The 17430-nt window shown below is 44.4% G+C and overlaps 2 protein-coding genes across 2 annotated transcripts; both read left to right on the top strand.

Annotated features, from left to right (window-relative positions):
* The first annotated feature begins 365 nt into the window (after positions 1 to 365).
* Positions 366 to 6967, top strand: LOC122492251 (carbonyl reductase [NADPH] 1-like). The gene is given in 4 exon segments (XM_043595969.1): positions 366 to 425; positions 741 to 1032; positions 6490 to 6744; positions 6747 to 6967. Coding segments are annotated over 4 exon segments (828 nt in total).
* Positions 6968 to 9113: 2146 nt separating this feature from the next.
* On the top strand, positions 9114 to 17091 carry LOC122491190 (carbonyl reductase [NADPH] 1-like). Its single transcript, XM_043593639.1, is given in 4 exon segments — positions 9114 to 9533; positions 10104 to 10211; positions 16422 to 16862; positions 16865 to 17091. Coding segments are annotated over 4 exon segments (876 nt in total). The 5' UTR covers positions 9114 to 9244; the 3' UTR covers positions 16903 to 17091.
* The last annotated feature ends 339 nt before the right edge of the window (positions 17092 to 17430 follow it).

Raw genomic sequence — 17430 nt, 5'->3', positions numbered from 1 at the left:
CACAGACACACTGGAATAGCCACCTGCTTGGCCCAGTCCCATTCCAGTCCTGGAAGCAGTTCTAATGATGAGCACTGGCGTGTCCTAGGCTAATCCCTCCCCTTCATTCCCATTGTGACTTCCACAGGGCCACGCCCAGTATTGGCACCCTTCCATCCCCAGCTTTCCACTGCCTCTCCCCATGACCATATTCTCAGGCCGTAACATTATAGACACGCAACTTAGAGACCCAAACAGACAGAAATCACCGTGCAAGTCAGCCCACTCTACTAATTTGCTTTTACCATCCTTGAGCAGAGTAGATGTAGCTGCCCTCCTTAAACCAGTCAGCTCTTTGTTGGTTGGTAGAGATCTGTTTGTAGAGCATGGCCCAAGCGACCATGAAATCCTCGGGTGATCCCAGAGGTGGCCTTCAGGGGAAAGAGGTACTCCGCTCATGAAGGCAGTGAGTGTCCTTTATATTCTCCTTAGCCTGTTCTTGTAGGAGCCATTTCCGATTTCCTGTGGAGCATCTGCTTGGCGCCCTCCCCACCAGAGCATTTCTCAGGCATCATCGGAGACATTATGGGTATAACAAGTTAAGGACCATCCTGTCCTTGACTCATGCAGGCAGTCTTCATTAATGCTCACAGCAAACTCATGATACTTCAGTGGAAATTTTCTAGTACCAAATCTTAGAGAAACTGGAATTCATCTTTCTTTGCCCTTCTCCATAACATTTTGTGTTGTATTTTAGGCAGATTGGTCGATGTGTGAGCATAGTGAGCCTCAGATCGCTTAAAAACTGCAGCCCAGGACTGCAGCAGAAGTTCAGAACTGAAACCATCACAGAGGAGGAGCTGGTGGGGCTCATGAACAAGTTCGTGGAAGACACAAAGAACAGGATGTACAGGAAGGAGGGCTGGCCTGATACTGCATACGGAGTGACAAAAATTGGTGTCACGGTCCTGTCCAGAATCCATGCCAGGAAACTGAGTGAGCAGAGGAGAGGGGACAAGATCCTCCTGAATGCCTGCTGCCCTGGCAGGGTGGGTGAGATCATACATGGCTGGACCTAAAGCCTCTAAAAACCCCAAAGAAGGAGAGAGACCCTCATCTCCTTGCCCGTTTGCCCTCTGATGCTGAAGGGCCTCATGGGAAGTTTATTAAACAGAAAAAAGTTCAACAGTGGAGAGCTGAATTCACACCTCCATCCATGGGCCCCTCTGTGATACCCCCTCCCTTGCCCAAAAGGACTCTTTCAATGTCAATAGTATCCCTATCCAAAGTGTGAAATATCCCTACTAGTATTTAATTTCACTAGGTTGCTAATTCTATAGAGGATTTTTTTTATTTTTATTTTTATTCATTTTTTTCCAAATATGAAATTTATTGTCAAATTGCTTTCCATGCAACACCCAGTGCTCATCCCAACAGGTGTCCTCCTCCATAACCAATACCCACCCTCCCCTCCCTCCCACCCCCCATCAACCCTCAGTTTGTTCTCAGTTTTTAGAGTCTCTTATGTTTTGGCTCCCTCCCGTTCTAACCTCTTTTTTTTTTTTCCTTTTTAAAATTTTTTTCTGTGAAAAGGCAGAGACAAAAGAGATCAGTGAAATAGTGAACACCAGAAATGGATAAATGGTTCTTTATGAATGCCTGTGTGTATAGACTGTATATTCAAAACTTCCTGAAAAATCTAATACACCTAATTAGATCAAGAGAAGTTACACACAGTTTAGTTCAAGGGGAAGCAAACATAGAAAGGGACAAATAAGTGTTTTACATTTGCAGGACACGGAGTCCCTATAGGATCTACTCAGATCTGCTCTTATAGCTGAAAGAACCTAGAGCCAATGCGCATGGTTGGATGTGCCAGGCAGCATTTTTCACCAGCCTCTAGTATATCATGGGCAACACATCTGCTGTTGTCCATGTTCTAACATCCCTGTTCTAAAGGTGCCTCTACTCACTGATTACTTTTCACTCTTCACCAGGGATTTTCAGGCTTACCCAAATGAAAGTTGGTAGACCCAGAAAAGAAGGGTAGGGTCCTCATTTTAAAAGTGTTTCACATCAAAAGGGCTAATAATTTCCTCCCTGTGAACTTGTATTTCTACACTGACTGTGAGGAAACTCAATGTGTAGAGCAACACAGTAGAATCTCAATTGCTACTTTGGCAATCCATGACAAACATCTTCTTTCCAGGATACCATAAAAACAACACTATATACATATGTACGTACATATATATATATATATATATGTATGTACATACGTGTATATATATAACTGCTACAGGCTACAGGCTCCAACACTTACAAACCATGTGATCATGACCTGTGCTGACATTGGACACTTAACCGATATAGCCACCCAGGTGCCCTGAAAATTATTCTCTATAGAGAAATAAGCTGTTGCTCCCATTTATTCTCTTTAAATTATTCTGTGGTTTTATTTCAAAAAGATATTACAGTATCCTCATCTCTAAAGAATCCAGCAAATGTTGGAAATATGAACATTCTTCATCAGATATTAACTTAAAGTACTCTAAGGAATTGAGCGAACGTTGGAAATCTGAACATTCTTCTTCAGATACTAACTTAAAGTAGTAGTTGGAAATACAGTCTTATTAACGCTACACTTACCAAGGAAACCTTAAAGAAGGTGTTCTCAACACTCATTTAAGAAGGTACTGCTTTGGGGCGCCTGGGTGGCGCAGTCCGTTAAGCGTCCGACTTCAGCCAGGTCACGATCTCGTGGTCCGGGAGTTCGAGCCCCGCGTCGGGCTCTGGGCTGATGGCTCAGAGCCTGGAGCCTGTTCCCAATTTTGTGTCTCCCTCTCTCTCTGCCCCTCCCCCGTTCATGCTCTGTCTCTCTCTGTCCCCAAAATAAATAAACGTTGAAAAAAAATTTTTTTGAAAAAAAGAAGGTACTGCTTTGCAACATCCTATAGCCTGAAAAGCTATTGAGGAATTTGGTGGCAAAAATCACAATAGTAAAGGTATCTCACTCACACACACACACATAGTCTGACATATTGATTCTAGAGAGGATAGATGGGCAGACATTCTAGATGTAATGTGCTGGGCATTTTATATATGGTCCCCATTAAGAACATGGAGGAATAATGGATCTCAAGGTCACAAGCACATCTGGTTGCAGACGGAGGTCATGTGACATCCAAACTAGTGGATCTTCTCACTCCTCGAGGACCTCACATCATTTTCCCTACATCTCCCTTCTTCAAATGAAGCCGTACAAAGTAATGCCAGAGAAACAGAAAATAAGAGGACTGTGCTTGATCGGGCCAATATCTTCCTTATTACAGGGCCCAGGTATTTCATGGAAAACCACAGGAGGCACATTTTAAAACTCTGAAGTGTTTTCTAAAAATCTCTTGTCAGTCCAGAGGCTTAACAACTGGTCCTCTTGATATTAGAAAACATGAATCTTCCAGGGAATGTGATGAATGTTAAATCATCAAAGGTCATGAAAACCAGCTTGGAATTATAGACAGACTCTGAATAGCCTTGAGAATCAAGTAATGCACTGGAACTTTGTGACCCCAGATGAGATGGTGTCTAAAATATCCTGTGTTGTGTAGATCACTGTGGCTCTGCTTGAGGACAGTGAGGTTTGAAGAGTAGGAGACGGTGAGAGATTTCCTAACAATAAATCCCTGGTCACATACACAGTAATGGTCTGGATAAACTGTAAGCCCAACACACACCCTGGCCGCACCAGCGCAAGAGTCCTTTCTTACCTAGGTTATCAGCTTTTCACAGTGACTGTGACAAGGCAACCCTTTTACATACCACCTCACACACAGTGTCACACACAGTCACACACACAGTCTCTTTCTCAAACACTCACACTCACACATCACTCACTCCCATGCACTCATACACCCATAAAACAAGGACATCGGGATGGCCCATACACTTCTTTGTGCATAGACTGTATGCATTTCAGTTCACAGTCCTCACAATAACTCTTAAAAGCCATGAGTCCACGCTGGAGACAAAATGTTTGGATCAGAACCTCTGCTGTGTAAACTCTACAAATGCTTCCCATTCCTGTGTGTGTCCTGTTCTGGACTGTCAGACCAGAAGGGTCTACCATCTCTCCCAGTTCCAAGGAGAAGTCCCCTAACAGCCCCCCTGTCCATTTGGGGATGTGGTCAGTGGGTGGGATATGCCTGGGAAGAGAGAATGGTTGTGGCATCCACATCTAGGAATTTCCACACAAAACCTTTTACTCCCCATCTGACTTCTCTCATATACCCTAGTAAGCATTCTCACAGGTGATTCTAAACTTCCTGAGATAAACAATACAGAATAGACAAGAGGTCATCACTTCAGTACAGAAAATTAGTAGAGATTCTCCCTCTACTGACTATACTAAAGGTACATAAGAAAATGGTTCCAACCCCTGTGAGTAAATGCAGCTGCCTTTCTGGTATACCAGTTACCCAGGGTGGGTTCTTCTGCCCCCATCTTTTTTTATTTCAAACATTTCAATGTGTTGCAATTTTGATTCCTAAAACATATTTTATTTTTATTATTACACAGGCAGATAATATTTTTGAAAGTAAAATAAATATGATTAGTGGTCAGTAATAAAATCTGACAGGTACTTATTAAACATTTGACAAATATGTTCCATTAAACTTACACTTAACATGCTGTAGATGAAAGGAAAGACTGGAATCACTGACCCCTTTCTAAAAAGTGTTCACCTTAGAAAATAGTTACATTACTAAGAGAGTTTCTTTAACTCATTTTAATTATCTCTAAACACCACTTAATGAGAGTCACAGGGTCATGCATTGTCTCTCCCAGTGAACTTATATGGCACTGCCATTCTGTCTTTCCAGGATATTGACATAAAACAGGGACAGTTTCCTAAATTTCTTGAAGCTCTTATCATTGGTACATTCTCATAACCTTTCTATTGGGCAAAAGATACTCACTTAAATACAAAAATAGTAAACTATTTATACATGTCAATAACCGCTCACTTTTATGAATATTTATATTTTTAAAAAGAATTAGTGACAACTGTGAAATTGGTTTACACTTTTAACAGTTTTACTGAGATACAATTTACATATCATACACTTCCCCCATTTCAAATATGCGATTCAGTGGAGTTTAGTATATGGACAGACTTGTGGAATGATCACTGCTTCAAGATTAGCATATGGTCATCACCCCGAGGAGAACCTGTGCCCTTAGCACCAGCCCTCTTTTCCTGCAATCCCACTACCTGAAGCAACCTGCAGTCTATTTCCTGTCTGAACATTTACTTTTCTGAACATCCTGTATAAAGAAAATCATATAGGGGCGCCTGGGTGGCGCAGTCGGTTAAGCGTCCGACTTCAGCCAGGTCACGATCTCGCGGTCCGGGAGTTCGCGCCCCGCGTCAGGCTCTGGGCTGACGGCCCAGAGCCTGGAGCCTGTTTCCGATTCTGTGTCTCCCTCTCTCTCTGCCCCTCCCCCGTTCATGCTCTGTCTCTCTCTGTCCCAAAAATAAATAAACGTTGAAAAAAAATTTTTTTTAAGAAAATCATATAATGAATAGTCACTTTTGTGACTGGCCACTTTCTTTTGGGTAATGTTACCAAGATTCATCCATGTTGTAGCATTTCTTTTTATAGCACCTCTTTAACATGTGACTGTTCCACAGCCCCTTCCCATGACCATATTGCCTGGTAATTTCTCACTGCTCCCAAGTTGATGAAATCCCAACATAGAGAAAATAGCCATGCACATTAGCCCATGAGGTGATTTGTTTTTACCTGGTTACAACAGAGCAACAGCCCACAAAACCGTGCAGTCTGTTCTCCTACAAAAGGTAATCAATAAACTGATCAATTGTTTCTTTGGTATAGACAACCATTCACAGAGCACTGGCCATGGGACAATAAGATGTTAAGATGGTCTCAAAGGCGACCTGTGAAGAAAAGTGGTTCTCTACTCATAATTGCAGTGAGTGCCCCCTCACGTTCAGATGGCATGTTCCCATATAAATCACTCTCTTTTCTTTTGTTTTTAATTTATTTTTAGTTTTCAGACAGAGAGAGACAGAGCATGAGCAGGGGAGGGGCAGAGAGAGAGGGAGACACAGAATCCAAAGCAGGCTCCAGGCTCTGAGCTATCAGCACAGAGCCCGACGCGGGGCTCGGACCCATGGACCATGAGTTCATGACCCGAACCAAAGTCAGCCACTGAACGGACTGAGCCACCCAGGTGCCCCTCACTCTCTTTTCTTTATGGGACATCTGGGCACTGTGCTCTCCCAGTAGATCATTTCTCTGACATCATCTGAGACATTATGAGTGTTACAAAGGTCAAAACTGTATCGTATCCTTCACTTATATAAGAAGACTACATTAACACTCTTAGCATACTGCTAATTGTCTCCCAAATGGACAAATGCAGGAATTTTGGTACTCATCATTCTCATGCATGTGATTCTATGTGACTATTTGTGTTGTATTTTAGGCAGTGTGGTCACTGTGTCTAGCATAACGAGCTTCATAGCTCTTAAGAACTACAGCTCAGAACTGCAGAACTCCAGAAGTGAGACCATCACAGAGGAGGAGCTGGTGGGGCTCATGAACAAGTTCGTGGAAGACACAAAGAGTGGGGTACACAGGAAGGAGGGCAGGCCTGATACGAGGGCACTCACATATGGAGTGTCAAAGATGGGTGTCACCGTCCTGTCCAGAATCCATGCCAGGAAACTGAGTGAGCAGAGGAGGGAGACAGGATCCTCCTGAATGCCTGCTCCCCTGGGTGGGTGAGAACAGACATGGGTGGACCTACAGCCATTAAAAGCCCAGAAGAAGGAGCAGAGACCCCCGTCTACTTGGCCCTTTTGCCCTCAGATGCTAAGGGGCCTCACGGGGAGTTTGTTACGGAGAAGAAAGTTGAACAATGGGGACCCTACCCTCAGTTCCCTCCATGGGACCCATTATGATACTGCCATGATTTGACCAAAGAACTCTTACACTGTGAACAATTTCCTTAAGCAAAAAGATAAATAAATAAAAGGAAGAATCAGTGTCCATACCGAATACTCACAATGAACTGGCTACTAATTCTGTGAAGTCTTTTGTGATTTCTTCTGTGATATATAAGGGGAAAAAATGAAATTGATGAAAATAATAAATGAACATCATAGATGAATAAACAGGTTAAGTAAATGTCCACGTGTGCAAATCGTTTCGTGCCAACCAGCCCAAATTCTAACAGACCATAAGCTAGGTCAAGAGAAGGGACAGTTTAACTCAGGGGTTGGTAAACATTAGTGAATGAGCCAAATAGTGAATATTGTTGTCTCTGCCGTTCTAGCTTGAAAGTCAACAGAGACGACTTATAATCTCATGAATGGGGCTGGGTGTCCCTAGCCAGCATACTTTATCAGCCTCTACTATGACATGGGCAACCCCACCACAGATAGACATTCACTGTGGTCTCGTTAAATATCAAAGTCATTGGAGGAAAAGGAGCTGCAAGGTGTGAAATGGGAGTGGGCACTAGAGGCATATCCATGAGACAACCTGAGACAAGGGGGAAAAGGGAATATGGATTGGTATCAATGCATATGAAAGAAGTACTGTCAAATCTCCTCAAGGCTAATGTGCTATTCATGTGGGGATAAATGGTCACCAAGTGTGTAACATTAACACAGTTCAGCAAAGCCTCCACAGAAGATGAACATATAAGGAAAGTGAAATACTCATCATTGTTGGGGCTAGTTTGGTGGATACATGGGTGTCCGCAGTCCTATTCTTCCCACTTTTCTCTCTGAGAGCTTTCAAGACAAACATCTGGAAATAAAAAGGTCTTGGCTCTGCTGCCTTACGCGACGACCTTGCACAAAACCCTGCCTGTTGCTGTCTGTCAATCTCCTCAAGTGTACAATTCAGGGGAACTCATAGGATTGCCGAGAAGAGTAAAGGTACTAATACAGGTGAGCAGGCTGCAAACAAGGCCGGTGCAAAGTGCCCTCCGTAGGCGTCCCCGGACTGGGGCCTGACACCTCCAGGGCCCAGAGGGGAGCTTCTTACTGCCCCACACCCAGCCTGGCTCCCGGGGGGCCTCCCACCACCTCCCACCCCTCACAGAAGCATCCATGTTGTACAGACTTCCTCCCCTCATGATTATTTTTCAGTCTTCACCAGGGGTTTCAGGCTGACAGAAATGAGAACTGATGGGCCCTGCAAGCAAGGGTTGGGTCCACACTTTAAAAGTCTTTCCCTTCAGAAGGGCTATGATTTTCTCTGTTATTTGGCTTTTCTAAACTGACCCACGATGAATAACAAATTCTAGGACAAAACAGTAGCATGTCAACTACTGGGTTGGAAATGTACCCCAGTATCACAGAGATCTTTTTTCCTTGATGCTTTAAAAATAACACCTATTTGTATATAACACTTAGCAACTGTGACCTTGGACAAACATAAGAAATAGGCAGTATAGGCAAACAGGAGATTATGTAACCATTAGATCAAACATTCCAAGCAACTCCTTGGTTTACACTCCACAGTAAGTGTTCCTAAACATTCCCTTCCACTTGGGGCCCACTGGGAATCACACAGAGGGAGGAGCCCTGCTCACACCCCAGTCTCACCACAGGACCTAATTCTCTGTTTCTCCCTCTTGAGATTCTCCTAAAAGAGCAAAGGGGACAGTGTCCTCAGACCAAAGGGGACTGCGTCCTCAGACGCAGTTCCCCTGTGCAAGCAACTTCACTGCATCTTGGAAGAAAGCAACCTTTCTCATTCTGCAAAGCAAGAAGGACAGGGGATATTGTCCCAAGACAATATACGTACTCCTTCTTTACTTTTGAGGTTTTCCGAAAATAATTTTAACTCGCCTACCATGAATCACTAGCCCCCTATTAACCCAAAGCCAACCACCATAGTTTGGGGAGCCCATCGGTCGACCTCAAACCATTGCTTGGCTCACAGGTAGCATCTTAAGAGGACACAGTCCTGGTTGGGCTCGAGGTGCAGCCCCGTGAAGTACGGATTTGACACAGCGCCATCAGGAAAACTTCTGGCGCTCTGGCCCCTCCTTTCATGGAAGGACAGGGGTGGGGCTTCGGCTCTAGGAGTCACAGCACTGGAACCAAGAACATAGTTCTAGTGGCATCTCTGACTGTGGCCAGGCCTCCGCACCACTAGCCCTCGGTGTGGCCCACAGCACCATCGGCTCCACACACAGGGCCTCGCTCGCGTTCCCCACAGCTATGTGTTCAGACACCCGCGTGGCCCTGGTGACCGGGGCCAACAAGGGCATCGGCTTGGCCATCGCGCGTGACCTGTGCCGGCAGTTCTCCGGGGACGTGGTGCTCACGGCACGGGACGAGGCGCGGGGACGGGCGGCCGTGCAGCAGCTCCAGGGCGAGGGCCTGAGTCCGCGCTTCCACCTGCTGGACATCGATGACCTGCAGAGCATCGGCGCCCTGCGTGACTTCCTGCGCAAGGAGTACGGGGGCCTGGACGTGCTGGCCAACAACGCGGGCATTGCCTTTGATAGTAAGAACGTGGGAACTAACTCTTAGGCCAGGAGACCTCCCTTAGGGGACCAGCCAGGGTGGGTTTGGGGCTGGTGTCTAAACTGCTGCTCTGGGGTCCAGAGCTCTGAGGGGATCTAGAACGGCTTCCCTAGGGAAGAAGATGGACTGGAGACACAGGGAGAGCAGGACCTTCCAGCAGTTGCAAGCATTTCCAGCCAGAGGACATTCACACTGGCATGGATCAGATTCTCATGGACCTCACCCAGGTTTCTCCAAGTTTCTTTCTGTTTGGGTCTGAGTCATTTGGTAAATATTAACCTATTTTGCAATAAACAACATATTGTAAACAAAGGTACACAGAAAACCCATTGTGCACCCTTCCCTTAGCATCCCCAAGTGGTGCCAAGTTACAAAGCTACACGGCATCAGCCAGCCAGATAATTCACACCGGGACAACAGTGTTACCTAACACAGAAATGGCTGAGAATTCACTTTTGCAAATGAAAAAAAAAAAAAATGCTATCGTCACTTCATGGAATATTCTCAGGAGGCAACTGCTTACTGACCTATTCTCCTTCTTCCTTACCAGTTGATGATCACACACCCTTACATATTAAAGCAGAATTGACAGTGAAAACAAACTTCTTTGGTACTCGAAACGTGTGCACAGAACTGCTGCCTCTAATGAAACCCCAAGGTAGGTGTGATCAGGGGCCCAAGCAGTGCCATTTCTGGAATGATCTGGCTCCTGCCTCTCTGACCTTATCTAAGGGCCCTGCTCCCTCTCGCTTCTCAGCCACACCCGCTTCACTGCTGTGTCCCCACCACACAGGTGCCCTTCTCCTCAGGACTCTGTACACGTGTGTCCAGCAGCGAGCAGTGCCTTCTGTCCTGCTGGCCTTTCACAACTGGCTCTTTCTTGTCCTTCACATCTTCATTTCAAATTCTCCTCACAAAGGCCTTTCCTGCCTCTGTACCCCTCACAGGTGCACTTTCCTGGGAATTCCTTCCTGGACCCTTTCCCTTCCTTCTGCCTTCCTCTGAGTGATTTTATTCAGGCTAGTGGACTCTTCACCATCCAAACTTCTCAGGCTCCCCTAAAATCTGTCACCTGCCTAGTACATTCCCTAGAGCATTCTCTTCCTACCTCTCCTTCTCCTCAGGATGCCCTCCCTTCCCTCCTCAGACCGACCCCTCCAGCTGCCCACCCAACCCCCCACCTAAGCATCTCAAATGTGTCCAGACGACACCTGTGATTTCCCAATATCATCCTGGTCATGGACCACTCCATCCACCCACCATGAAAAATGAGGTCACCATGCCCACCTCCTGATTATCACTGACCAGGTCCTAACAGTTGTCCTATAGATTTTGTCCCCCAAGCTTCCAACTTGGGGGAAAGCTTCCAGCTTTCTCCATCCCAACTCTCCAACAGAGACTCGGCTGTCATTTCTGGACAATTGAAACCTTCCTAAGAGATGCTGCTTCTTCTGTCTTTTCCTTTCTGGTTATTCTCTGTACTCCCTGAGTGCTCACTTTCTCGCAAAAGCCCTTCAAGAGCAAAGTCCAATCCCGAGCACAATTCATAGCGATCTCTGTCGTCAGACCTGCCAAAGTCCAGGCCCATCAACTTCCCTTCACCTTGATCATTGTTTGCACAAACAAACTGCCACAATTCCTTGGCTGTAAACTACTGCAATATTCACCCCCACGTTAATGTGATGGGGAACCACCACCCATTCAGTACACTAATTAAATAAGCTGATACTTTTAGAAAGATTAGGATGTCTGGCTTGAATGAGTACATGCGTGTACAGTTTACCCTCAGTTCTGCCTCCATTGCCTCTTCATTCCTGGAAACTTCCACCACTTCTTCTACCACTGGCTTCTCTGGCACCCAAAGGGCAGCTCTCAAATGTCCCCCGACTCCTTTACTCACCACAACGTTAATGTTGGACGAGTCCCGTGTGCCAGCCTCACACATCCTACACGTATTCCCCTTAAAAGGCAAAAATCATACTCTGGCTGATTGTTTTCTCACTTACTAAGCAGTGTGGGTGCCTGCTGTGTATTAGGCCTCAGGCCTGAATGAGGAATGAGTGTTCTTCTGCATTTGCTAAGGCAGGCTCTAATCAAATATTGATCTTGCCTCAGGAAAACTAGACTCAGGGCCATGAAAATGCAAGCTCTGTTCTCAGTGTAAGACCAGGGTTCCCTTGCCTTTGGAAATAAGAGAGTTCTTCCATTATTTGAGGGGATGGCAGCCACAGTGGTTCATGTTATCAGGACATTACCCTCTTTGGGGAGACTATCTGGGAGAAGTCCTAGCTAGGGCAGCCAAAGGAAATGCTGTCCTTCCTCCCCCATACTTCAGAAACCAGGATACAAAGAACAATCTCCAATGACACCCACCAGTTCTCTGCGGGTCAGAACACATGCAAAAGGCCAATGTGTGCTCTGTTTTTAGGTGCGTAAGGACAAACCAAAAGACAGAATTGTGACTTTAAGGATATTGAGAGATAGTAAATGTTGATTTTTCTTATTTTTTTAACCAACAGAATCATCCAGGCACCGCTATTCTTACATTTTTTCCAGATTATTTATTTATTTATTTATTTATTTATTTATTTATTTATTTATTTTGAGAGAGAGAGAGAGAGAGAGAGAGAGAGGAAGAGAGAGAGCCAGTAGGGAGAGGCAGAGAGAGTAGGAGAGAGAGAAGCCAGCCCCATGCTTTCATTGCAGAGCCCAAAGGAGCCTTGAACTCATGAGCCAAGAGATCATGACCTGAGCAAAATTAAGAGTTGACGCTTAACCAACTGAGCCACTCAGGGACTCCAATTCTTCTTATATTTTAATCCTCTTTTCAGTAACGGTTTTAGTTAAACCATTTAGGCAGAAAATGAAGATAAGAACTTAAAACAACCAGGTGCCTATCACCAGTCTTAACCATGCAATTAGTATCAAAGTCATATAAATCCCTTCCCACATTCCATATCATTTCACTCTCATTCCACCAAAATTCCTATTCCTGAATTTGAAAGATATTCTCTTTAAAAGGATAAGCTGTTGTTATTCTTTCACTCTTTAAATTATACTCTACATTTATTTCAAAAAGATATTAAGGTATAATCATCTCTAAGGAATTGAACAAACATTGGAAAGCTGAGCACTCTTGCTCATCAGATATAAGCTTAAAATACTAGGCAATAATATGGTCTTATTAAGGCTACTGTAACCAAGGAAACCTTACAGAAGTTGTTCTCAACCTTCCTTTGAGAAGGTACTGCTTTGCAATATCCTGTAGTCTTAAAAACCACTAGAGAAATTTGGAGAGAAAGTTACAATAGCAAATGTATCTCACTCACACTCCCTCTGACATATTGACTCTAGAAAGGATAGGTGGCTGGACATTTCTAGGTGTGATGTGCTAGGCATTTTATATATGGTCCCCATTAAGAACCTGGAGGAATAATGGATTTCAAGGTCACAAGCACAGCTGGCTGAAGACCAAGGTCATGTGACCTCCAAACTAGTGGTTCTTCCCACTACTCAAGGTCCTCAAATCATTTTCCCTACATATCCCTTCTTCAAATGAAGCCTTACCCAGTAAGGCAAGAGAAACAGAAAATAAAAGGACTCTGCTCTATTGGGCCAATGCCTTCCTTATAGCAAGACCCCCAGGTACCTCTGGGAAAACCACAAGAGGCACATTTCAAAACTTGAAGTGTTTTCTGAAAAACCCTTATCAGTCAAGACACTAAAGAACTGGTCCTCTTGATATTAGAAAACATGGATCTTCCAGGGAATGTGACAAATGTTAAATCATCAAAGGTCATGAGAACCAGCTTGGGCTCACAGATTCTGAATAGCCTTGAGAGTCAAATGCTGCCCTTGAAGTTTGTGACCCCAGATGAGATGATGTCTAAAATACCTTGTGGTGTGGAGATCACTGTGGCTCTGCTTTAGGACACTGAAGTTTGGAGAGGGAGAGATGTTCCTAAATAGATCCCTGGCCACATACAGAGTAATGGCCTGGATAGACTATAAGCCTGAGACACACACCAGCCCCACCAGAACAAGAGTCCTTTCGTATCTGGGTGACATGCTTTCACACTGATTGTGACGGGGCAATTCCTTTACACGCTACCTCATACAGGTCACACACTTACAGTCACACATCCAGTCTCTTTCGCACACACTCACATGCAGACATACGACACACTCAAATGCACTCACACACCCTTATCACAAGGTCTTATGGATGGTCCATAAACTTCTTTTCTTTTAAGTTTACTTACTTATATTTGACAGAGAGGGCACAAGTGAGGGAGGGGCAGAGAGCGAGAATGAGCATCCCAAGCAGGCTCCAAACTGTCAGCACAGAGCCCAACGTGGGGCTCAAACCCATGAACCGTGAGATCATGACCTGAGTTGAAATCAAGAATCAGTTGCTTAACTGACTAAGCCATCCAGGCACCCCACCCTTAAACTTTGTAGTGCATGGGCTGCGTGCATTCCAGCTCAGATTTCTCAAAATGACACACGAAAGCCATGAGTCTACTCTAGAGACATAATGTTTGGATCAGACACTTGGCTGTATAAACTCCATAAGTACTTCCTATTCCTGCACTTGTGTTTCCTGTCCTGAGCTGTCACACCAGAGGGTCTACCATCTCACCCAGCTCTGAGGTGAAGCCCGCTGACAGCCAGCCTGCCACTTGCAGATGTGGTCAGTGCAGGGGACAGGCCTGGGTTGAGGGAATGGTTGCAGCATCTACTATAAGGAATTTACCTACAAAACCTTTTACTCCCTGTCAGGCTTCCCTCATATACACAGGTAACCATTTTCACACCTGATACTGGACTTCCTGAGAGGGACAACACAGAATAGACAAGAGGGCAACAGCCTACAGACAGTTAGTAGAGTTTCTCCATTACTGACTATACTAAAGGTACAGAAGAAAATGGCTCCAAGCCCCTATGAGTAATGTTGCTGTCTTTCAGGTATACCAGTTACCCAGGGTGGGTTCCTCTGCCCCTGTCTTATTTCATACACTTCTGTGTTTTGCAACTTTGAATCATTAATGTGTATTGTTTTTATTGTCAGACAGGCGGATGATATTTTTGAAAATACAATAAATCTAAATATTGGTAAATAATAAAACCTGAGAGGTGCTTACTAAAACATTTGACAAATAAGTTCCATTAAACTGACACTTAACATGTTGTAGATGAAAGGAAGGACTGGAATAACTGACCCCTTTCTAAAAGGTGTTTATGCTCTTTCCATCATTTGGCTATTGCTGAAAGTGCTGCTACAAACATTGGGGTACATGTGCCCCTATGCATCAGCACTCCTGTATCCCTCGGGTAAATTCCTAGCAGTGCTATTGCTGGGTCAATGGATAAAGAAGATGTGGTTTATATATATAATGGAATACTACTTGGCAATGAGAAAGAATGAAATCTAGCCATTTGTAGCAATATGGGAGGAACTAGAGGGTATTATGCTAAGTGAAATAAGCCAGGCAGAGAAAGACAGATACCATATATTTTCACTCATATATGGATCTTGAGAAACTTAACAGAAGACCATGGGGGAGCAGAAGGGGAAAAAAAAGTAACAGAGAGGGAGGGAGGCAAACCATAAGAGACTCTTAAGGACTGAGAACTAAGGGTAGATGGGGGGGGGGTGAGGGAGAGGGGAAAGTGGGTGATGGGCAGAGAGGAGGGCTATAGTGTCATGCATTCTCTTTTTCAAGAAGCTTGTATGACACTGCCATTCCTTAGTGGGATGGAGCTCAGAGTTAACTGACTATGACTGTTCTTCCTGAATATTTTCATAAAACAGGGACAGTTTGCTAATTTTAGTGAAGCTCTTATTGTTCATAAATTCTCATAACCTTTCTATTAGGCTAAAGATACTCATGTAAATAGAAAAATAGTAAACTATTTATACATGTCAATATAAGTTCACTTTTATGAATATTGACTATATTTTTGAAAAAGAATTAGTGAGAACTGTGAGATTAACACTTTTAACAGATTTGCAGAGATACAATTCACACATCCTACACTTCACCCATTTCAGGTATGCAATTCAGTGGAGTTTAGTAAATGGACAGAGGTGTGGAGCAATCACCACTTCAAGATTAGCACACTGTCATCACCCCAAGGAGAACCTGTGCCCTTAGCACCAGCCCTCTGGTCTCACATTCCCACTGTCCTAGTGTTCTTTGTTTCAATGTTATCAAGATTCATCCATGTAGTAGCATTTCTTTTTATAGCATCTCTTTAACATGTGACTTTTCCATCGCCCCTTCCCGTGACCATATTGCCTGGTGTTTTCTCACTGTTCCTGAGTTGATGAAATCCCAACATAGAGGAAATAGCCACGCACATTAGCCCATGAGGTGATTTGTTTTTGCCTGGTTACAGCAGAGCAACAGCCCACACCATGCAGTTTTTCTCCTTCAAAAGGTCATCATTAAACTGATCAGTTGTTTGTTGGTTGATAGACACTTGTTCATAGAGCACTGGCCATGGGACCGTAAGATGTTAAGATGATCTCAAAGGTGACCTGTGGAGAAAAGTGGTTCTCTACTCACGATTGCAGTGAGTGCCTCCTTACCTTCAGAGAGCACGTTCCTATATAAATCACTCTCTCCTCTTAATGGGACACCTGAGCACTGCACTCCCCATGAGATCATTTCTCTGATATCATCTGAGACATTATGACTGTTACAAGGTTCAAGACTGTATCGTGTCCATCACCTATATAAGAAGACTACATTAACCCTCCTAGGAAACTGGTAACTGTCTCCCAAATGGACAAATGCAGGAATTTTGGTATTCACCATTCTCGTGCATGCAATTCTATGTGACTATTTGTGTTGCATTTTAGGCAGAGTGGTCAATGTGTCTAGCATAATGAGCTTGGTAGCTCTTAAGAACTGTGGCCCAGAACTGCAGCAGAAGTTCAGAAGTGAAACCATCACAGAGGAGGAGCTGGTGGGGCTCATGAACAAGTTTGTGGAAGACGTAAAGAACAGAGTGCACCAAAACGAGGGCTGGCCTGATATGCAAATGCTTACATATGGAGTGTCAAAGATGGGTGTCACCGTCCTGTCCAGAATCTATGCCAGGAAACTGAGTGAGCAGAGGAGGGGAGACAGGATCCTCCTGAATGCCTGCTGCCCTGGGTGGGTGAGAACAGCCATGGGTGGACCTACAGCCATTAAAAGCCCAGAAGAAGGAGCAGAGACTCCCATCTACTTGGCCCTTTTGCCCCCGGATGCCAAGGAGCCTCACGGGGAGTTTGTTATGGAGAAGAAAGTTGAACAATGGGACCCCCCTCTCAGTTCCCTTCATGGCTCCTGTTATGATACAGTCATGATTTGACCAAACAGATTACACTGTCTACAATGTTCTTATCCACGTCAAGTACTCACATTGAATTGGTTACTAATTCTGTGAAGTCTTCTGTGATTTCTTCCATAATATATGAGAACAAAAAGTGGAATTAATGACCATAATGAATGAACACCATAGATGAATAAACAATTCTAAGTAGACGTCCACATGTGCAGATTACCTCTTGCCAACCAGCCCAAAAAATTAACAGAACCTAAGTTAGGTCAAGAGAAGGGACAATTTAACACAGGGGTTCATAAACATTAGTGAATGAGCCAGATGGTGAATATTTTGCTTTTTGCACTTGAATGGCCTCCGTTGGACCTACTCAAATCTGCTGTTTAGCTTGAAAGTCACCATAGATGATATATAGACCCATAAGGGGGTGGGATTTCCCTAGCCAGCGTTCTTTATCAGCCTCTACTATGACATTGGCACCCCACCCCGGATAGACATCCACAGTGGTCTCGTTAAATATCAGAGTCATTGGAGAAAAAGGA

Source organism: Prionailurus bengalensis, chromosome C2, assembly GCF_016509475.1.
Source record: "Prionailurus bengalensis isolate Pbe53 chromosome C2, Fcat_Pben_1.1_paternal_pri, whole genome shotgun sequence".
Classification (NCBI taxonomy): Eukaryota; Metazoa; Chordata; class Mammalia; order Carnivora; family Felidae; genus Prionailurus; species Prionailurus bengalensis.
This window is presented reverse-complemented; position numbering and strand designations above follow the sequence as displayed.